Raw genomic sequence first — 22890 nt, 5'->3', positions numbered from 1 at the left:
CCCTCCTGCTTGTGATCTCTCTCTCTCAAATAAATGAAATCTTAAAAACAAAAACAAAAACCTCAAAAAATAAATGCTACTGGGAGTGGAGCCACCTCTGCTCACCTTCCTTTTCCAAACCAGTTGCTGAGGCAGGTGACGACGCTGGGCCAGCCGGTGGTCTGCACCAGTCCGTTGATGATCTGTGACAGAGGGGAAAGAGGGCTCACCGCTGGCGGAAGAGGGTGTGTGAGCCCCGTCTTCAGGCCAGGCTCCCAAAAGCTCACTCGTCTCTGTTCCTTGCAAGTTTGGGAGCACAGCTGGGACTCCCACTATAAGGCAGCACACACGCTCTGATGTGAGCCTCAACAGCCAAAGATGAGTTTTAAACTACACACACGAGTGTGTGCATGTGTGTGTAATTACAAAAGTAACCGAGTCCAGTGAAACTCGCAGACCACACGTTTCACTTGTATCCTGACCCCCTGTAGGGGGACCGGATGGACCCCGTGCCCAGGGAAAGCATTTCTCCACTTTCCAAGAGTATTCTGAGCTTAGGCTCTAAGTCCAGGGGTCAGGAAGGGCAGCAGGTTGGCTTCAGTCTCAGGAGCGGGGACGGCCAGCTCAGGATGACACGGGAGACCAGGTCCACCAGGGCGCCCCCTCCCACTCGGGAGTCGGGGGGCTGCAGGTCTGGCCCTGGGCTTCAGCCCGGCCTGCCTTCCGTCCAGGAACACGCCGGGACTCCGGCGAACTGTTCATTCCTTCCCTCTAATTTTCCATTTTATTACAAAGTGTGAATCACTGTTGTAATTAAAACAGCCAAACTTTTTCAAGTCCTGTGGCGACATTTTAAAAAGCAAATTACACAGGATTTGCTTTGATGATCTCGGTGCACCCCCCAGGCTATGTGGAGAGCCTCAGAGGCCGAGTCAGTACGTCTTGCACTTGTAGCTGGTACCTCCCCGGGGGCGTGTGGAGCCAGGGCTGCAGGAAGGACGGGGCCCAGCTGGACGGACAGAGCCTCACGGCCTGGCCTCTACTCCCCTCAGAGCCCCGGGAGGCTCTCTCCTTTCCTCCCCGCTGACCACCTGCAGCCCCGTCATCCTGCCAGCAGCTGCAGAGTCCTCCCTCCCTCCTACCCCCGCCACACCTCGAGTCCCCACAACGCGAGAGGTCAAATGCATCATAGGACACCACATCCCAAAGTCTTCCACAGAGGCGGAAGGGCTCCCCACGCTGGGGTGCTGATGGGGGGCGGAGGTTCTTGAAGAGGCAAACTCCTGGGATGAAGGGGGCCTCAGAGCTCCTGCCAGGACGGAGTGGAACAGAAGTGGCACTTCCTATGGAGTGCAGACGGCAGACAGGACACGCTGCTGCCCCCACCCTGCAGCTTCCTCCCGTGGCAGGGGTGGGACCTGCAGCACAAACACCCAGTTGGATTCAACACAGAAACCCTGTCCACGGGGAGCCACGGACCCGGCCCTTACCTGAGTTACCACGTAGAATCCAAAACTGTGGATATTGTAGAAATAGCCCAACCCAAACAGGGCAGTGAAAGCGCCACTGGCCAGCATCCCAAACGTGAGATAATACCGAATGGGCAGGCGTTCCCCTATGATGCCGCTGGGGACGGAGAAAAAAGAAGCCAACGTGAGAAACGAGGAGATCAACACACCCCTGATGTGAAGGGCCCATGATCTCTCCGGATGTTTCCACGCTGTTCTTGGAGTTTCCAGAATTCGAATGCACTGCAGTTTCTAGGAAGATTTCATCACAACTGTCTCCAGTAGAGCACTTATTAACCAGAAATTGGCAACGGGCAACATCTTTTAAGACTTTATTGCTGGTAAGAGCCACTGACTGTCCATAATAAACCTCAAACACTGTGACCTGCATGTGATGGCTGGCAATTAAGATCACCAAAATCTTGGGGCGCCTGGGTGACTCAGTGAGTTGAGCGTCTGACTCTTGGTTTTGGCTCAGGTCATGGGCTCAGGGGTGTGAGACTGAGCCCTTGAGTCTGGCTTCCTGCTTGGTGGGGAGTCGGCTTGTGCCCCCACCCCTCCGCTCTGCCCTGTTCTGTGAAATGGATAAATAAAATCTTAAAAAAAAAAAAAGAACCCACAAACTTGTCCCACTAGTTAATCCTGCTTTTATACAAACAACGTCCAATAAGTGTGCCTAGTGCTTAAAATGTTGATTTTCAGCCTGCAGACACGTGATCATGAAAAGGCCCTAGAGCGGTCACGGGGTCACCTGCGGTCATACGCCAGGCTGGATGGGTCTGCCAGCCGCCCTCCTGCTGCCACCACTGTGACCTGGTTTGAAGACAGTTTTTCTCTAATGTGAGGGCTGACACAGGGGGCTGCTATGCTCCTGTCCCCAGAAATGTCACTCGACGATGAGCTGGCCTCATGGGTAATTCCTTCCCGGAGCTGTCAGGGCGCTCGGATGAGACCGAAGTGGGCTAAGGGCCTGGTCCATGGTGGCTGCTCAATACGGCACACCTCATGCCACACGGAGTAGATGCCTGGCTGCCTGAGGAGTGTCACCATGGAGCAACTTGTCATTGTCACTTAGGAAGTGAACAAAACCCAGAATAATCACAAGTGATTGTGAGCCTTTTATAGTCATTGAAAACTGCTGATCTCCTTTCCTTCCACGTAACCATTCTGGGAGTCAAATAAATATGAAGCGTAATGACACCTGCCTGCCCGGTACTCTGGGAAGTATCCCCCAAATTCTGTCTTTCATCTCAAGAACCAATACATCCACCAGCTTTCCCTTTTGAAGTCCCTAAATAAGGAAGCTCTATCTAGCACCACGCAGATGACTAAAGCGGAGGAAGTAATTTAAAATTAGAAAGAACATTCAGGTCATGTTTTAAGTTGGGTAGAAACTTAACAGGACAGACTCAAGAGCACTCTAGAGCCAAACAAGTGATCCAGTTCAACTTGCTGGCATCAGGGAAGAGAAAACGTGTCTCAGAGGGGCAGGCTGACCTGCCTGATGTCACAGGACAGAGCTCGTGCCCCCGGCCAGGGCTGACAAATGTTCTGCAGTTTTGCTATAGGATATAATGGGCCCACGTTTAGTCTTTACTTCAAAGTTTTTGAAGGAAACGCCTAATGGGATGGACGCCATTCCACCTTACATACGATTCACGCGGAGACAAAAGGTCGTGCCGCACCTGCTGGGAAGGCGTCCGCTGTACACCGAGAGACAATTTTATAATACCCCTCCTGAGCGAGCTGCATGACAAATTACCTTTGTCAAGAAAAAGGCAACAATAAAACCACCTTATTTAAAGGCTTTTTAACCTCAACACTCCCAATACGTTGCATGGGGTCATTCTCTGTGGTGAGGGGCTGTCCTGTGCTGGAGCACGCTCAGTGGCCCTGATCTCTGCCCGCTAGAAGCCAGAAGCACCCCGTTCTGTTGTGACAACCAACCACGCTTCCAGCTACTGCTCAACGTTGCCTAGGGGACAAACTCCCAGCTGAGAACCACACGTAGATACTATTTTCTAGTAACTGAGAAAAACACCTTCCAACCTTTGGGTCTTTTTATCCTATAAGGTTACTGGTGTCCTGTAAGACTGTAGCCTTTGGGGTGTAAAGGTCTGACCTCAAGATGGAATATGGTGGCTAGCTGCCTGGTTGCAACTCCTGCCCTATGAAGCCTGATGCTTACACTGCCTCCTCCTCAGCTGGGCTTGTGTTCTGTTGTGTGCCACACACAGCAGGCTTCCGAATCCATCCTTATTCATTCGTTCAAACACGTTCTGCAGCGCTACGCAAACACAATAAAGCAAAGGGCATCCACTCCCTCAACAGAAACTGCCTGGGGGGGCACCGACCACCCACCAGCTGCCCTGAGCTGGGGTGGGGGGCAGGTCTAGATGATGCCACACTCTGGTTGGATTATCAGGGAAGGAATGAACCACTTACAGGGACCCCCAAGATACTCAAAGTTCTGTAGATCTCTCGGTTTCCTACAAAAGCTTCTTTTGAACCAGCCAGTCACGTGTGCCATTCCCACCTTCCTAGGTCAATTCAGAATGGGGTAATGATCACGTGTAGAGATGCTGGGAACACTCCATGGGCCGGCTCTGTTCTGAGAATCCTATGTGTATTAGCTCATTTAGTCCTCACCATAAACCTGTGAATTAGCTACCATTCTCCCCATTTCACAAATAGGAAACTGAGGCCCACAGAAGGTCAGTAATTTGCCCAAAGCCTTGTGAGCTGGTGCTAGAGTTGGGATTCACTCCCAGCAGCATGCTTCTGGGGTCCACGCCCCAAGTACACGTAGGGCGGTGAGGCGCTCCGTTGAGCCAAGCTGGGCACCCCGGGGCCATCCCCAGCGCACACTGTATAAACAGCTCTGACACTGGCGATCTGGGAGTGTGAACAGACCGCAGCCCCAGAGGCCAGAGGTGAGGATGCGCTCTGTAGAGCATCCTTGGGAGCTGCCAGCATCCTGTCTCTGGTGACCACATCGCGGCAGGGTTCACAGTGCATCTGAAAGCCCACGGCCCTAAGCACCGTCCATGCACGGTCCGCCCTGATCAGCACAATACCTGGGATGCCTCAGTGCGTAGCTTTGGGGTCATGCCTTGACCACCAGAGCAGTCTGCACACGCCGGCTTTCCCTTTGCCCTTGTCTCTGAGAAGAAACGGGAAGGGAAGCAACCTGCAGACACGTTCTGCACCGAAGAGACAGGAACCAGCAAGAGAACCCAAGTGGACCTACCTCAGGTACATGCCAATGGCATATGCGCACAGGAACGAGTAATCCAGGGCCCCGAGCAGCTGCTGGTAGTTATCCTGGTCTACATGGGAAACAAATCAACAGGAAGCGGTGAGTACTGTTTACTTTTCACTCAATCCTGGTTTATGTTCTGGGCCAGGACCATAAAACACAAACACGCGCCCTGTACAGTTGGGCGGTGTGCTCAGGAGGAGGATGGGGTCGTTTCAAGCACAGGAAACGTAGCGGAACATCTTCTGGTTGGCTTCTTGACAAAGGGAAAGAAAGTTGCCACATTTTCAAATACTAAATAAACACTATCTGGGTCAGAGGAAATCCCCACGGCTCACAGGCGGCCTGTGGTGTGTTCAGTTGGCCTCCCGCGTGAGGCTGGCTCCTCCTCTGCAGCCCCTGCCCTGTGCCTCTTGGGGTCCCCCTTCTGTCCACCACGGTGGATGCCCTGCAAACCCTCTCTCAGCTCCAACCCTCTCTCAGCTTCGACACGGACAAAACACAAGGTCTCTTCAGCAGATCTCCCAGGATGAGAATCTGTCAGGTGGCGGCGCAGATGCCACAGATACAGCAGCTGTGGAAGGAGGGCCACTTGACAGGCAACGGCTGTCCCGGGAGAGGCGGTCACACTGGAGCACGTGGTTACTGCGGCTCGGATGGGCCAGGCTGGGAGTCCGGCAGGGCCCCAGCTCTCTGCACACCCCCACCCAGCCGTGGAGGAGCCGGAGGATGGACGCTTCTGGAATCGAGTGCTCCAGGTGGTGGGGAGGATGGAGAACTCACCAAACGGGGCCCAGCTGCAGTCCGTCTCATTGTCTGCTGGCCGGTGGGAGGGGGTGCCACTGGCTTTCTGGCTCTGGCTTTTGAATTCGACCTCCTCCCCGTGCAGGGCAGTGCAGTACCTGTGGAGCTCGCCCTGGGACACCCGCGGGTGTCAGAGGCCAGACAGAGAAAGGGGACTCAGGTGAGGCTCGGCGGGCTCGCAGCAGAAAGCCCTCCTAGGGCAACCATGTCCCGGGGGGTGAGGCCCCTCCTGCAGGACCTGCAGAGTGCCCCCGGGACTGAGGCTTGTCGGACCCTCTGCGACACACACACACACACACACACACACACACACACGGCCCCAAAGATGGTGGCTCTGAGCAGCCACACAGCTGGAAACTGCCTGCCGCTGTCCTGGCACCACCTGCCCACGGTGAAGAATGGTGCCGTCCTGCTAGATTCAGACAAGCAAACACTGCCCAGCAAAGCAAGAGAACAAGCCACAGGTCCACACGACGGTGAGGACCAGTCTCCCCACAACAGAAGCGAAGAGTGCCAATGGCTGGACTCCTATGACCCCGGAGAACAGGCATGGAACCCTCGGTGGCGCTGGTGGGACCAGGAGTCACCTGAAGGAGCACAGTGATGGGGGACAGGGCACACGGGCGCCGGAGCTGGAAGGGAGCCTGACCTTAGGCAAGGTGACGACTTCCAGAGTGAGCATGTAAATATTTGACAGGCTAGACACTTAAGATCTGGGGACACTACTGTGTGCCAATCATACCTCAGTAAAACCACTAAACAGCCGGGGCAGAAGGCCACAGCCCAGCAGGCTGTCCGCGGAGCCGGCAGGCAGGCCAGGGGCACAGGTGCTCCGCGGGAAGGAGCACGAGGCCCGGGAGCTCTCCGGCTGACGGGTGTGGGGGCCCGGGCAAGCTGCTCTCCCCCTGCCTGTGCGCCCGCCTGCAGACAGGGCTGCCCCTCCTCACCCCCAGAACTCCTACGGGGACCCACGGTGCTGGACACCACGTTCCAGCACCGTGCTTGGGACTAGGCGCCCTCGAGGAAAAGTGGCCTTGGCACTGGGGCTTGGAGGTGCCAGGAAGAGTTGCAGGGGTGGTCACGGGGGCCGTGCACAGGGCACAGGGGATGCTCCTTAGGGAGAGGAGCCCCACTTCCAGAAAAGGGCCACGTGACACCGGGGCCCATCTTGTTACAGGGGAGCGTCCATGCACCTGCCAGTCTGCCATTCAGCTCCCTGCCACCCGCTGTGGGTTTTCTGGGTTTTTCACTCCAAGTGGCTCAGAGGAAGCAATCTTCCAGATTGAGGGCAGACAGAAGACATCCTCAAGGTCAGGGAGGTGGTCCTTAGTGGGAGTGAGGGCTCTACGGGGCATTCCTTACCAAGCAGCCACCTGAGAGAGGCAGGGGGCCTGGGGGGCATGAGGAAAGTGGGCACTTTCCAGGATACCAGGAGAGGGTATCCCTCCAGGTTGGGACACAGGACAGGGGGCACAGAGCTCCGCCGTGGTGCAGCGGTTGGGGGGCAGCCAGGAGTCCTGCCTACGGCCCTCCTTTGCTGGCACCCGTTTCTTCAGGAGGGAGTCGCCAAAGAGGTTGATGACTTCCGAACGGCTGCCCTTGCCAGGGCTGTGGTCAGCCTGGTCTGGACACCTCCTGGCTTTGCGTGGACACACGCCGCTGGGACCTGGCACGGCACATGGGACTCAGCCACCTTGTGGTCCTGTGGCTTTGTCGTCAGCACTGGGCGAGCTGCTGGAAATTCAGACTCTGCCCTAAAAATTAGCTGAGGGCTCCGCTTTACAAGCTCAGTTAAGTCTCTGCAAAATAGCTTTCTTGTCTCCGCCTGGGATTACTCAGCCTCCTCTGTCCCCTGCCTGTGCTCCAGGCTCGCCGGTTGGATGTGGCCGCGAACATGGAGGGAGGCTGGCAAGGCCGAGCCCCTCTTCCTGCACGTGTTCCCCATTCCCCTGATTTTATGCGTGGCTCCTCCTGTTCGCCTGCAGAAGTCAGCCTGGGCCCGACCCTGAGCAGCACGGTCCTCCTGGTTCACGTCCCACAGAGAAAGCTCAGGCTGGCTGGGGGAGGACCAGCCTGCTGAGGAGCTTGTGCGGGGGCTTACGTGGGTGCAGGGGAGGCTGCAGACCACTGCTCCACGCAGGGTTTCACATCCTCTCCCATCACGTCATTGTCCCAGGGAGCAACCGTAGCGAGAAATAGAGAACGTTGGAAAGGTCCCTTCTTGTTTCAGGAACAAGCAGAAAAGGGTTTCCGTTTGGTTCGTCCCGTGGTGAGGGGGCTCTGTGCTGGGACCTCGGTGCTAAGGTGCTGGCTTCCTGCCTCCGAGAACGGTGTGGGGACCAGTCTTCCCAGGGCCGCTCGGAGGGTGCAGTCATTGGCAGCCGTGGGCAGGGGGCCCCCCACTCACAGCCAGACCTCAGCCCCCACCAAGCCCCCTCCCCCTGGAAGCATGATCTCCGCCTCTCCGGGCCGCTGGAAGGCTGCACAAAAGCAAGACAAGTCTTCATATTGCTGTGGCACAAAGGGTCCTGGGGATGCTCGTATCGCCACATGCTGGTTTTCAATGACGCTACCATGTTTTCACATTTCAATGAGTTTTACTCCCAAGTCTGGTGTTTGAGGAAAAATTACGGATTAATTAGACCAAGATGAACTGATCAGAAAAATGCTCAGCAGGTGACAGGCTCACATGTCACAGTGTGAATCATTAGGGGGCTAGTCCTTCATCGTCCCAAAAGCAGTCGCCTTTGCCAATTTTTACGGAGTGCTTCGACAGATAACAGGAACTCATCAACACGTGACACCGGGCGGTCATTAAAAGCTGGGCAATCAGAAGACTACGTGGCGTGGAGCACTCAGGGTACACGACCCTCGAGGTCATCTATCACCGTCTGTGTGACCCACGGCGCAACAGCAGCAACAAAATACACAGCAGATGCCACAGGGACTGGAAGGTGGGGTGAGGGCGGAAGGGCATGGTGTCCGCAAGATGGGAGGCCAGAGAACAGCCACGGAGCCACAAACAATGCGGGTGGGGGGCAGGGGGGGGCAGGGTGGGGTGCGGGGTGTTTGTACTTGTCCCCTTCTGCAGATCCATCTGCAGCCCTAGCCCATCCCGCTGTCCCCACCCCAGCACTGGGCAGCGAAAGGGAACCACGTGGGACCAGCGGGCAACAGGGCCCTTCCAAGGCGACACTATTCTACACACATGCTCGTCCTCACAGCCACGAGGCACACACATCCTTACTCGGAGGTACATTTAAGGAAGACTGTTGTTTAAGCTTGGAACCCGAGCAACATCACAGAGCGACTATGTGTGCTCCCTCAGTCATTCCACAACTGGGTGGGCCACCTCCTGGGTCCTCAGGCCCGTCTGGCCCTATGGCTACAGCCACACTGCTGGCTCTGTGACTGAGCACTAAGCCAACCGGGCAGAGACCAGGCAGGGGTCACAACTGTGGAGAGGTGACAGACGGTGGGAAGGGCAGGTCAGAGCGGGATGCAGGCCTTATCAGCAACCCCAGGAGAGGGGTGGTGGATGCACGGTGAGAACTTAGAGTGTGTGCATGCATGTGTGCACATGTGAGTGTACATAATCCACATTGGGGGGGGGGCATGTGTAGTCAGCTTTCTGTGGTTCACCAGGTGGTGGGGGTCCTTTATACTTTTAAAAATCTCTGGGTTACAGGGGCGCCTGGGGTGGCTCAGCGGTTGAGCATCTGCCTTCGGCTCAGGGTGTGATCCCAGGGTCCTGGGATCAAGTCTCACATTAGGCTCCCCACAGGGAGCCTTCTTCTCCCTCTGTGTCTCTCATGAATAAATAAATAAAACCTTAAAAAAAAAAAAAAGAAAGAAAGAAAGCTCTGGGTTACAAAAACTTTTCAAGCATTCTCTGAAAGAAGTCCTGAAAGACAGGAAGTTTGGGTGTCTGTGGTGGTGTGAATGCCTATTTCCCCCAAATTCTTGTGTTGCAACCTGACCTGCAAGGATGGTGGTAGGAGCTAGGGGCCTTTGTGAGGAGAGCAGGTCAGGAGGGATCCTCATGAACGAGGTGAGTGCCCTTGAAGAGGGGACCCCAGAGAGCTCCCATGCCTCCTCCCGCATGAAGACCTAGGAAGGCAGCCAGCTGCAGGCCGGAAGAGAGCAGTGACCAGGACCCCACCATGCCAGCACCCTGGCCCGGGGCGTCCAGCCTCCAGAACTGTGCACCACCCAGTCCATGGGATGCTCAGAGCAGCACGAGTGGGAGGAGGACACACAGCTGGTTGCACCAAGCATGACCTGCATGTGGCAGGTGGTCTGAGGGAACACAGGTGCCATAGGGCAGCAGCGCAAACACACACCCACTACACGGGGGTACAGAACGAGGTAGGGGAGCTTTCTCCTTATTGCTAATTTTTCAAAACTGGAATCATTCCATACAGACTTAGGTACACCTTAACACTTCTTACTCAAAATATACCATTTTGAAATCTTTGTGTCAACTGGTTTGGCTCTAATTCTTGTTTTTCTTCTTTTTTTTTAAATTATTTATTTAGTTACTGATTTATTGTTTTTTTATTTTTATTTTTTTGATTTATTAGTTTTTTAAAGTTTATTTTACTTTATTTTTTGGGGGAACCTCTGTGCCCAACACGGGGCTTGAACTCACAACCCCGGGATTGAGAGTCACGTACACTCTTCTGACTGAGCCAGCCAGGAGCCCCCCTAATTCTTTTAAGTGGTTGCACATGTCAGAATACAGACTGGCCATAATTTACTCAAACTTGCACCTGATTAGGGTCACATAATATGCAGGGTTCCCCCCCCCCTTTGGCTTTTTTTAACGTAAGCCGTGCTACAATGAAGGCACCCATGCAGATTCTAAGAACGGACCCTTTCATTCTCATGGGTGAGAGTCCCAGGGCGGGCTGAAGGGTGCATGTTTTTTACTTTCAGTAGGTGTTCACAGAAGGCTCCTGGGAGGCCTGGAGCCCTGCATCCGGTGCCGCCGGTGACCAGGGCTCATGTGCGGTCAGGTGGGGTGTCAGGCAATCCAGTGCTCCTTCCACTGGCCTTTGTGATCACTCACAAGCTTGCACACGGCTCATCCAGTTTGGCGAGATTCCGAATCCTTGTCTGTGAACCACCTCTCCACCCGCCCTGGCCGTCCTCCTTCCGGTTTACCAACTTCACACCCCTAAGACGGACTTAATTTTGTTCTTGGATTTTTACTTATTTATTACACTTAAATCTTTACTCCAACCATTTTTTAGACAATAAGGATTCAACTTTACTCTTCTAGACAAACAGCCAGCTGTGCTCACGCCCTTTGCTAAAGAACCTACACTTTTCCCACCACCCCCATCAACCAATGCCGAATTTTCTATTCTCTTCCGCTGACCTCTTGGTCTATTCTCATGCAATACCATAAAAAGCAAATTACAATGGCTTAAAAATGCTATCTTTTCCACACTCTCCTTGGTCATTAACTCTTGGACATTTTTCCACATAAATTCTAAGATGATTTTGTTCAGTTAAAGAGGCACTGCTGAGACTTTCCACTGGAGCTGCCTTCTGCTGAAGCATTCACACGGGACGCCGGCCTTTCCAGCCAGCAGCTTTCCCACCCAAAGCCAAGGTGTGCACTGCCAGCTTTCCCAGCTGTCTTCCATCTGCTGCTGAGCTTTTCCTAGCTTCCTCCTTCCAGGCTCTGTGTGTGCAGAGAGGGCTGGGCGCTCACACTCAGCCCGTGGGGGCACACGGCTGCCTGCAGCTCAGGCTCTCCTGAAGCCCCCCGCCTCAGGAGGCGGGGCTGGGGCGGCAGGGGGAAGGGAGGAGGGCTGTGTGCGCACCCCCATGGGCTCCCAGCCTGTTTCCATCGCTGCCACCTTTGCTTCTTTTTGCTACACCAAGATGACGTATGTCATGTCCCTCTCTTTAAATGTCATTAAAGAATATGAACCATTTTATAATTCACAACAACTGGTGATCAATTCCAGGCAAGCAATACAGGCTACAGATAATTCAAAGTATTCCTTGGGTCACCAGAATCGTCCCTAGCTCTAGTTTTATAAATGAGATGCGCTAGAGCACATAAAAGCTTTGCAAGGTGTTATAAAGTTTAAGTTAAAGTACGTAGTGGGACATCCTTATCTATCTTAGGAAACTGTGCGTGCGGCCAATCCACGTCCAAGCACAGCTAAGGTGCAAAGTGTGAAAATCTGTGTGTGGCAGAAAATCCAGCTGTGGGGCTGCGGATGTACTCGGGTGCTTCCAATGCCCTGCAGGCCCCGGGGCACAGAGGTTGGAAGCAAAGTCCCTGCAAAATTCACTGGAGCTGGCACCACCCTGCATGCGGGGACTGGGCTCCCGAGTCCCCAGGCCGCTGTGGGGACTCTGGTAAGTGATGAGCAGGTGTGCTGTGTGGCGCCACGGGCTTCAACAAACCCTGGGACTGAAAGAATGTTTCCAGGGGGGCTGATGGGACCCTGCTTCATCGTGACACCACTCATCGGTAAGCCCCAAGCTCCTTACAGGAGCCGGGAGGGTGCCTGCAACACTGCTACATCCCTTTTTGGCTGAGTGAGGCCCCTCATGATGTCACATCAAATCCAAGTGTCCTGTCCTGCCACAAAGATCCTCCAGTGGCCAGTGGGCCTTCCCCACCCTGCCTGTGTCCCGTCAGAGCCTCTGCCCACCAACCGGGGCCTCAGGGTAAGGGCTCACCCTCCACCTCCTACTCCAGGTGTCCACCCCCCATTCCAAGCTCAATCCTGGAACCCCCCCAGACTCTGCAACCCCTCTTGCTCAGTCAGCCCCACAGCGCTCACTGGGACCTCCAAGAGTCTCTTCCATTTTTATAATTTGCCTTTTCTCGAGCTGTAAGTATGTTTCCCTAACAAGGAAGACGGAGAGTGAGTGGTAATATTTAAATGTAGTGGCTGGGGCACCTGGGTGGCTCTGTGGTTGAGCATCTGCCTTCAGCTCAGGGCATGATCCCGGGGTCCTGGGATCGAGTCCTGCATCGGGGTCCCTGCAGGGAGCCTGCTTCTCCCTCTGTGTCTCTCAAGAATAAATAAATAAAATAAATAAATAAACAAACAAGCAAATAAATAAATAAAATGCCTGTGTCTCTGCCTCTCTCTCTCTGTGTCTCTCAAGAATAAATAAATAAAATCTTTAAAAAAATTAAAAAGAAATAAATGTAGTGGCTGGTCCTTGGGGCGATGTTACAGTTCCTGGTTGGGTGCAGTAAAGCCCACTATCTCTTGTGCCTCTTTCAAAAACCACATTTTTAAAGTTCTGCAAACATTTCCACAGCCATTAAAACTCAGTATATCAAAAACTCGAGGATTCTGCAAGCGACGTGAAAGACATGGAAGCTTCTGGATTACTAAAGACAAAGGAGGAACTGTAGGATTCTTTGCATAGCTGGATGCTGTTTAAGTCCACTGGGTATTCCTGGGGAATGGGGAACATCACACTGTCCGCGGAAGCCGAAGCCTGGCTCGGCATTGCCTGTCCCATTGGCCTGAAGACAGGCGAGAGCAAGCACTCAACCACCAGTGGGAAGGGAGGAAGTGTGGCCACAGAGGTCAGAACTCCAGTGCTAGACCTGGGTCCCGGCCTATGACTAAGTGAGGGAGGGGGCAATTGAGCTGTCAATCAGCAACCTTGGCGCTGGACAATTTCCTTGTTCCTTCAACAATCAAGAGTCAAGCCTGTTGACACTTTATAGGCAAAATGATGTCATTCCACTGAGGGTGAAAGAATTATCCTGCTTCTTCCCCAGTTATAACTGGCTACCACGTAGGATCGTCTAATTTAATCTTCTTTTCTCACAGTGCAGTTAAATGCCTGCCGAGCACTTTCCTCCTCACCCATTGCTCAAACAGAAGCTCAGGGTTCTAAGAATAATAAGTCACCACCACAGCCAGACTTAGGATCAGAGCACAGCAACAGTAGAGGCACTCTGGGGAACGGTTTAAGATTGGATACATTCAGAGGGAAAATTCACAGACGGAATAAATATTTAATTAAGCTTGAGAATTCTGCAACTACCAACTAGTGTCACTGAAAGTATATCACCTCTAAGATGCTGAACCCTAAAAACATCTCCAAGATTTTCATTTCAGAAAAGAGAAACTAACAAAGCAGGATAACCTGCTTCTAAACCATCTGTTTCCTCCATTTATCTCACCGCCCTCCCCTACACCCTCCATATCCTCCCCCACACACTCCCCCCACTCCCAAACCAGCTCCTAAAGGGACCTCTGCCTCCTTACAGAAACTGCGGGCAGGATATGAAACAGGGTTTTTTTTTGTGATTTCTTACCTTAACTATGCTGATAGGCTTTCGGGACAGGTGGAAACTTGCATACAGCAAAAATGTTAAAATAAAAATGAAGGCTCTGTACCTGAAACACAAAGCAGAGGTAGGTAGAGGGTGACGTAAAATAAAATTCATTAAGAATACATTATATTCCCCTTGCCTCCAGAGACATATCTAGAAGCATGTTGTGAGGGCCGTTGTCAGAGACATCAGTGCCTGTGCTCTCTTCCAGGATTTTTATGGTTTCAGGTCTCACATTTAGGTCTTGCATCCATTCTGAGTTTATCTTTTTGTTTGGTGTAAGAAAGTGGTCCAGTTTCATTCTCCTTGCGTGGGGCTGTCCAGTTTTCCCAACATCATTTGTTGAAGAGACTTTTTCCTGTTGCATATTCTTGCCTCCTTTTTTGAAGATTAATTGACTATGTATAATTACGGATTTATTTCTGGGCTCTCCAGTCCATTCCACTGATCTATGCGTCTGCGCCAGTACCATACTGTTCTGATCCCTCCAGCTTTGTAGTGAGCCTTGAAGTCTGGGACTGTGATGCCGCCACTTTTTTCTTTTTCAAGATCGCTTTGGCAATTCAGGGTCTTCCGTGGTTCCATACAAAGGTTAGGATTGTTTGTTCCAGCTCTGTGAGAAATGCTGCTGATATTTTGATAGGGACTGCATTGAATCTAGATTGTTTTGGGGGGTATACACATTTTAATAGTATTTGTTCTTCCAATCCATGAGCATGGGATGTCTTTCCATTTATTTGTGTCTTCTTTGATTTCTTTCATCAGTGTGTTACAGCTTTCAGAGTATAGATTTTTCACCTCTTTGGTTAAGTTTATTTGTAGATACTTTATTGTTTTGGGTATAATTGTAAATGGGATTGTTTTCTTAATTTCACTTTCTGCTGCTTCATTATTAGTGTATAGAGATGCAACGGGTTTCTGGATGTTAATTTTATCTTCCTGGACTTTTCTGAATTTATGTATCAGTTCTAGCAGTTTTTGGAGGAGTCTTTTCAAGTTTTCTATACATAGTATCATGTCATTTGCAGATAGTGAGAGTTTTATTTTCTTCCTTACCAATTTGGATGCCTCATTTCTTTTCGTTATCTGCTGTGGCTAGGACTTCCAGGACTATGTTGAATAACAGTGGTGAGAATGGACATCCTTGTCTTCTTCTTTGCCTTAGGGGAAAAGCTCTCAGTTTTTCCCCCTTAAGTGTGACGTTCACTGTGGGTTTTTCATATAAGGCCTTTATTATGTTGAGGCATATTCCTCTAGACCTACTTTGTTGAGGGTTTTTATCATGAGTGGATGTTATACTTTGCCAAGGGCTTTTTCTGCATCTATTGAAATGATCATATGGTTTTTATAATTTCTCCTATTGATGCAACATATCACATTGATTGTTTTGTGAAAACTGAACTACGCTTGTATCCCAGGAATAAATCCCACTTGATTGTGGGATATGATATTTCTGATATTGTTGGATTTGGTTTGCTAATATTTTGTTGAGGACTTTCACATGTATATTCATGAGATACTGGTCTGAAGAGATAAAAATCCTTAAAGGGAGCACATGAGGTACTTTCTCTGACATCGGCTGTAGTGACATTTTTCTAGGTAGGTCTCCTGAGGCAAGGGAAACAAAGGCAAAAATGAACTATTGAGAGTTCTCAAAATAGAAAGCTTCTGCACAATGAAGGAAACAATCAACAAAACTAAAAGGCAACCTACGGAGTATCATTGCAAATGACATATCTGATAAACAGTTAGTACCCAAATATATGAAGAATTTACACAACTCAACACCAAACAACAAATAATCCAATAGAAAATTAGGCAGAAGACATGAACAGACATTTCTCCAAAGAAGACATACAGATGGCCAACAGACATGTGCAAAGATGCTCAACATCACCTGGCATCAGGGAAATGCAAATCAAAACTACAATGAGAAGCTACCTCACACCTGTCAGAATGGCTAAAATCAACACAAGAAACAACAAGTGTTGTTGAGGATGTGGAGAAAGGGGAACCCTCTTAACGCTGCTGGTGGGAATGCAAGCTGGTGCAGCCACTCTGGAAAAGAGTATGGAGGTTCCTCAAGAAGTTCAAAATAAAACTACCCTACTACCCAATATTGGCACTACTGGGTATTTACTCTCAAAATACAAAAACACAAGTAGATATGTGCAATCCTTACATTTATAGCAGCATTACCTACAGTGGCCAAGATATGGAAGCTGTACAAGTGTCCACCGATAGATGAATGGGTAAAGAGGTGGTATGTATATCCAATGGGGTATTAGCCCTAAAAAGGAATGAAATCTTGCCATTTGCAACGATATGGACGGAGCTAGAGGGTATTATATGCTAAGTGAAACAAGTCAGTCAGAGAAAGACAAATACCATATGATCTCACTTATGTGGAATTTAAGAAACAAAACAAATGAGCAAAGAGGAAAAAAGGAGAGAGAGACAAACCAAGCAATAGACTCCCAACTATAGAGATCACACTAATGGTTACTAGAGGGAAAGTGGGCAGGGGGATGGGTGACCTAGGTGGTGGGGATTAAGGAGTGCACTTTACAGGATGAAAATAAGTAAATAAATAATACACTGTAACTGTATTTTAACTTGTCTTATGCTGTGTATCATTCACTCAGCCCTGTATCAGTTATTAATCCTATTTGTAACATCACCATAATACATTTAAAAAATTTGCCATTTTTGCTTCCTGCAAATTGAAACTATTTAAATATTCATTTAAAAATATCTACAATCAAAGAGAAATTTGGGATGTAGATGAACAGAGTTCGCAAAGTAGACAGAAAGAAACCATTATCTGGTTTGTCACAGAATTAATGGCAAACTTCTTATAAGCCTGTATCCTGGGCATTGAAGATCATATCTATTTTTTACGTTTAGCGTCTGTGCAACTTTTTAGAAGGATGCAAGCAAGGCAGGAATATAACTATGTCACTGACCTCCATGAGAAAGTCAGTGATGCAGACATGCTGCGAACAAGGCCGATGACATAAGAAAGCCTCGCCTAAAGCCCCGCTTGATTCTTGATTTATGTGAAAAGCAGTCCATGAGTAAGACTAATGTGAATCAGAGACTAAAGAAAAGAAGATGCTGTAGCAAGAAGATAAAAGTTCATTCCAGCCTCAAAGTTTGAACCACTCTCTAGAAAAGTATTTCTTAGGGAAGGAAACCTGCCAGCAGGAAGAATATTTGGCAAAAGAGGAGAGCAGGGGCCCCACCAGGAAGGCAAGGCAGGCCCCTCGTTTCAGGAGGCATAGCCCATAACCCTGAAGAGCCTTCCTGGTCCCGGCTTAAAGAGGCCAGTGACTTTCAAACAGAGCGGCCACCGGAGTGGACAGTCACCTATGGCAGAGGTATGGGCGACAGAAGGCACGAGGCAGGGCTCCACCTCACCCCACCTCAGGCATGCACGCTCACCCCACCCGGGCAACAGGGTTCTCTTCTCCAACCTCCACAGAGCGAAGTTCTGGGACTGAGGCAGCCCCAGGACCTCCCAGATCAGAGTCTCAGAGAAGGTTCTGGAGCCCTCAAGGAAGCTACGTGACACCCGTTCACAGGTATATTATCAAGGAGGAGAATCTGAATTTCATCATCAACCAGCTAAGGATTTCGGAAGAGTGGCTCTACTTCAACGGCCTTGGGTTCACACTCTCTGGTCTCTACCTAGACATAAACAGAATATTCTATGCACAAATATTTGATTCTTATTAAATACATTAACAAATTTATTAAATAGACTAAATCCAGAAGTAAAGAGCTCCTCTGTGTCCAGATAATGTCTGCAGATCCCCAGGGGCCCTCATGCCCCCAGTATTCTTAGATGGTAAAGTCTAAGTTTTCGGGCCTTAGTGGCCAACCTGGGCCTCTACTCTCACCTCTGGGCCTCTGTCCCTCTCTTCTAATGGACAGTCCCTACATGGAGGTCTCACCAGCGAGGGCCCAGTGGGGTGAAGGTGGTTTCCCCGACTGCCCTTGTTGGGGGATGCCCCATGAGCACAGGGGCCACGGGGTGGGGGCAGTACATGCTTCTGGACTGAATTGCACTTTCCTCGATGAATCAGCCTCTTTGGGGAGGCTAAGTGCCTACAGGCTGGCAGGGCGCTCTGAGAGAAGCTGTCCCGCAGTCAGAGCAAAGGGTGAACCTACATAGCAAACTAGAATTCTCCTGGACACAGACTCTAAGTCTCCTACTAAACAGGAAGCCCTATCTTCTATTTGGCTGGTGTCAGGGCCGACCCTAGTTTCCCTATTTCTCTGTCCTTCCTTTCTTCCTTTCCTTACCTTGTTTATGTAGGATTAGAGGAAGGTAAGAGCCAGCGGTCCAGGCTGCCTTTTCCCTTCCAGAAGGTTCTGACCACAGCAGTCACATCGATACACCTGTCCTAGAGAGTGAGCAGATATTTCACTTCCGCGGGACTAGCCAGGGTTATGGGACCAGAGGCCTATACAACCCTCCAGACTCGTTTTCCCATGTTGTAATTAATTCTATCCTCGCTTTGTCTTCCTTTATCATTTATGAAGCAGGATTGTGGATAGTATTTATTTCCTATTATCCATTTTGCACTGGGCTAAATCCTGTCTGCCCCCCAGAATTCAAGTCCATCCAAAAACCTCAGAACCATGGAAACCGAGTCCTGTGGATATAATCAGTTAAGTTGAGGTCCTACTGAACCCACGTATGACCTCAGATCACACGAGATCCTAAATCCAATGACTGATGTCCTTATGAAGGCCGTGGGAAGACCTCCACATGACTGCAGAGGCAGAGCCACAATACGGAAGGCCAGGGACTGCCAGCACCCCAGAAGCTGGAAGAGGCAGGAGGGACCCTTCCCTGGAGCCTTCAGAGGTGCACAGCCCTGCCCACACCTGGATCTCTGACTTGCAGCCTGTGCCCTGTGAGGCCCCACCGTGGGTGGTGCTGTCCCAGCAGCCTCAGGACACTAACGTGATCCGATACCTACATGTTTGTTTGGTGTCACATTTAGGTCTGGCAATATAACACGTACGATTACAAATGCGCTACAGAACCCTTCCGCTCCTCGGCATGGCGCTTGCTTTGTGCTTATGTCTAGCGGTAGCCTTGTTCGCATCCGCAAGCACGCTACAAGAACAGCGCTGGGGTTCATGCCAAGATTCTAGCAAAAAAAAGCGCATCTCGGCGATGACAGCACAGGACAGGTGTGCACCCCAGACTCTCCTTAGCCGCGTTCTTGAACATCACACATGTTCCCAGGTGAACAACAGCATGCTTCAATCTGAGAGATGCGGGGCACAGTATCTGTTTCCACATCGGTGTTACTTATTGAAGTCACAGGCAAATGAGGAGGAATAAACGCTTTAGGTGAGAGTACCTGAGCAGTAGGATCCTGCATAAAAATTAGTCCAAAGATGTCCTTAATTGGGGAACAATGAAACCACACACAGCTATGATGTGAGTCCTTTCTGGAGCATCCTAAAGCAGAGACACGATGTCGGTGCCACCAGCACTGACCACCTGGTAAGGGGCTATCTGCCCCTGTCTGTCCCTCAGGGAAGCGACACTTTTTCCCTCTACGTGATTAACAGGGAGTCTGTGGGGACATACTTGGAGCTGACGTGGCTACCCTGTCCTTCCAGACTCCCCCACAGAGTGTGTTCACTGGAGACTGATGTGAAGCTGCGATCCTGAGGGTCATGGAACGGTGGCCCAATGCTGGCCCTGCAGCTCTACTTAGCAGCTGGCATCCTCTGGGGAGGGGCTTCCTCTCTCCCACTCGTGCATGAACTTATTCACAGCAGTGCCAGCTCACGGGGTTCTTATTTTACTCAACAGGCTAATCTGTCACCAGTATCATTTATTTTAAATCTCAAATCACTCCAGATTTAGCCAACGAGAGCCCTTCATGTTCTAGGATCTCCTTATTTTCTGGTACAAAATATTCCTGACTCATCCTACTTTGCCTGATGGCCCAGCCCTGACTTCGGCTCAGTGTCCAAGGACACCTGGCTCCCTGCGTGGGAGATGGCACAAAGAGACCAAGATCCGGCACCCGCTGTGCTCACCGCCGCCAAGGTACTGCGGGAACACCATGGGCCTCTTAGCAGGCAGAGGTAGGGCCTGACTCACACACAACCCACACAACCCCCACAGAGACAGCACACGACACACACGTACACAGCAAACACACCACACACCCCAAACACAACACACACACAAGCACACCAGACACACACAAGCACAGCACACGCCACGCACACATGCAACCACAGGTATCTATTTCTCCGCCCTTCTCTCCAGCTCTCCCTGATAACGTTATTTCCAAGCCAACAGCACCTGGTACATTCAGCCCCTCCTGCACCCACACTCGTAGCTCCTTCACCAGCAGTGAGAAGTTATCTCCCGTTTGTGGTGTTCCCGACAGAAAAGCGTGAGCTGAATCTAATCATGAGGAAATACTAGAAGTCCAAAACAAGGGGCAGTCTACAAAATAAATGGTTTGTACTCTTCAAAAATGTCAAGGTCATGGGCAGCCCGGGTGGCTCAGCGGTTTAGTGCCGCCTTCAGCCCAGGGTGTGATCCTGGAGACCCGGGATCAAGTCCTGCGTCAGGCTTGCTGCATGGAGCCTGCTTCTCCCTCTGCCTGTGTCTCTGTCTGTGTCTCTCTGTCTCTGTCTCTCTCATGAATAAATAAATAAAATCTTTTAAAAAAATGTCAAGGTCATGAGAGACAAAGAAAGGCCAAGAGACAGCTTCAGATTAAAGGAGACCAAACCCACAGGACAACTTGGACACAACATGTGATTGTGGGTGGGGTCCTGGACCAGGGGAAGCTGCACAAGGCATCAGGGCACATCTGCTAGGACTTCTGGATGTGGACTGTGGATTAGATCCCGGTATCACATCCATGCGAAGTTTCCGGATTCTGACCTTCATGCACAGTTACAGGACAGCACCTTATTCATAGCAAATCCACACCAATATATTTAGAAATAAAAGGGCATAATGCCTCCAAGTCGTTCTCAAACGATTCAGGAAAAAAATGTGTGTGTGTGTATACGTACCTCTACATACACACACACACATATATACACACACACGGGGTGGAGGGAGAAGCAAATGAGGCAGAAAGTGAAGGTGTGTCTGCTGGCTGAGCCCTGGCCCCAGCTGGACTAGCCGCATCCAACAGACCCTCGACCCAGGCTTACTCCACCCAAGACTCAGCATCACAGGACAGAGACCAGTGGCCACCCTGGGTCCCAGCCTGCCTCCTGGGGGACATGGGCTGTACGAGAAAGGCCATGGGAGCAGAGCCTCAGGCCCTCTGTCGGGCGCCACACTGGACCCGAAAGTCCTGAGACTTACCCACCTACTGAGGCAGGAAAACTAAAGGGACCCCATAAAAAAACTGCTTTCCCTCCCTTTTTCCTGCTTCTATTTTTGCTAGGACCCACACCCTGCCTTACACAGCTGTTACAGAACAGATAACAGATGTCCTCCTCGTAAACCTCAAGGAGTTAATGATTTCTTTGGAGTCTCCCAGCACAATAGATAACATCTGAGGAGTGACCGGGTGGAGTCGTCATGAACTTTCCCAAGACCACTGAGTCACCAAGACTCCTGGGTCCAGGGCATAAGTGACTTACAGGGGACAGCTAAGCACTTGTCTCTGTTCCGGGATTGCTGATAAGACACAGGCACAGACCATCAATAAAAACCCAGGCCCCGAGCAAACACAAGACTCACTCTTCTCTCCTTTCTGACTCTCCCCAATGCCCGGCCTGTCTCCACACTCTCTGTGTCTTTAATAAACTCTGTCCTTCCTTCCTCTCGGCGGCTCGTGTTTGATTTCTATCTTGCATGAAGCCGAGGGCCTTCCTGGCTGGTCCTGTGGGGGTCCCCCGCACCCCTGGGCACCGCATCCCCTGGGAAATGCAGACTCTCAGGCCCCACCCCAGACCTCCTGACTAACCATTTGCACTTTAACAAGTTCTCGGGTGATGCACATGTATATGAAGTGTGAGATGCCCTGCTTTACCAGTGCCTCAATCTAAAAAAAAAAAAAAAAAAAAAAAAGAAAGAAAGAAAGAAATGTGTGACACACGGTATCTCTGGTCTTTGTGATAGTCTTACAATTTTCTGTTAGTTTGAAAACTGTAACAAAATAGTTACAAAACAGACAAGGAAAGTGAAGGTAAGCACCCACTGGGTGAAAGTAAGTGTCTAGAGCTTGTGGCCGGGTTACTGGTAGACATGAAGTGACAAGAGAACTGCTCTGGAAGGGAGGCAGAGGTCTGGGGTGACATCTGGGGCCCTGGGGGTGCCCACCAACCAGCAGGGGCCTGAGAAGCAGGAAACGGTGTGACGGCCACAGTGGGCTGTCGTGGCAGAGATGAAGGGGTCCAGAAGACGCCACTATGGCAGAGAAACGATTTTGAATAGTTCAACTATTTTGAATAGTTCAACTATTTTGAATAGTTGGAATTATTTTGAAACTATTTGAACTCCAGAAATTTCTCACCTGCCTAAAAGCACAGCCACCTAGAGCTCAAGTGCCATAAAACCCTCCCTGGGGGCAACAAAGGGAGGCGTCTCTTCTTACTGGACATGAGAAGTATCCACCGCACCCCCAACCAGATGCTGCCATAGCACTATCAGATCTCCCATCCAGTCCCCAAAGGGCCCATTTAACCTTCCCAAAAGTCATTTGTTTTCCCATACACGCCCTTCTCCACCTCCTCTTCTCTATTTAAGACGGCATAGAAGCCCTCTGAGTCATGTTCTTCGGCGACCTCCCATACACACATGACCACATCTGTCTTTTCTAGTTTAATTTGCATGCCCCCAAGGAAAGCACATAAGAGGGTAGAGGAAGACTTGTTCCTTCCCAGTAGAGACCAGCAGGGAAGAGCACCCTTTGTGGGGTGGGGCGAGAGGATGGAGAGCCTGGCTCTAGACTGCCCTTGCCCTCTTCTTCCTCGAGGAGCGTGGGACTCCG

The 22890-nt window shown here is 50.8% G+C and overlaps 1 protein-coding gene across 5 annotated transcripts in view; it reads right to left on the bottom strand.

Annotated features, from left to right (window-relative positions):
- The window catches only part of SLC37A1 (solute carrier family 37 member 1), a 75302-nt gene that overhangs the window by 34575 nt on the left and 17837 nt on the right, over positions 1 to 22890 (bottom strand). For all 5 annotated transcript variants that reach the window (XM_038581566.1, XM_038581568.1, XM_038581567.1 and 2 more), the window contains exons 3-7: positions 13868 to 13949; positions 5530 to 5662; positions 4738 to 4816; positions 1470 to 1605; positions 106 to 182 (exon numbers count right to left, since the gene is read on the bottom strand). In XM_038581566.1, coding sequence (XP_038437494.1) covers positions 106 to 182; positions 1470 to 1605; positions 4738 to 4816; positions 5530 to 5662; positions 13868 to 13949 — 507 coding nt within the window. The remainder of the gene's footprint in view (positions 1 to 105; positions 183 to 1469; positions 1606 to 4737; positions 4817 to 5529; positions 5663 to 13867; positions 13950 to 22890) is intronic.

The sequence above is a fragment of the Canis lupus genome, chromosome 31, assembly GCF_011100685.1.
Source record: "Canis lupus familiaris isolate Mischka breed German Shepherd chromosome 31, alternate assembly UU_Cfam_GSD_1.0, whole genome shotgun sequence".
Taxonomy (NCBI): Eukaryota; Metazoa; Chordata; class Mammalia; order Carnivora; family Canidae; genus Canis; species Canis lupus.
The sequence above is the reverse complement of the archived record's forward strand: the minus strand, read 5'-3'. Positions and strand labels throughout refer to the sequence as shown.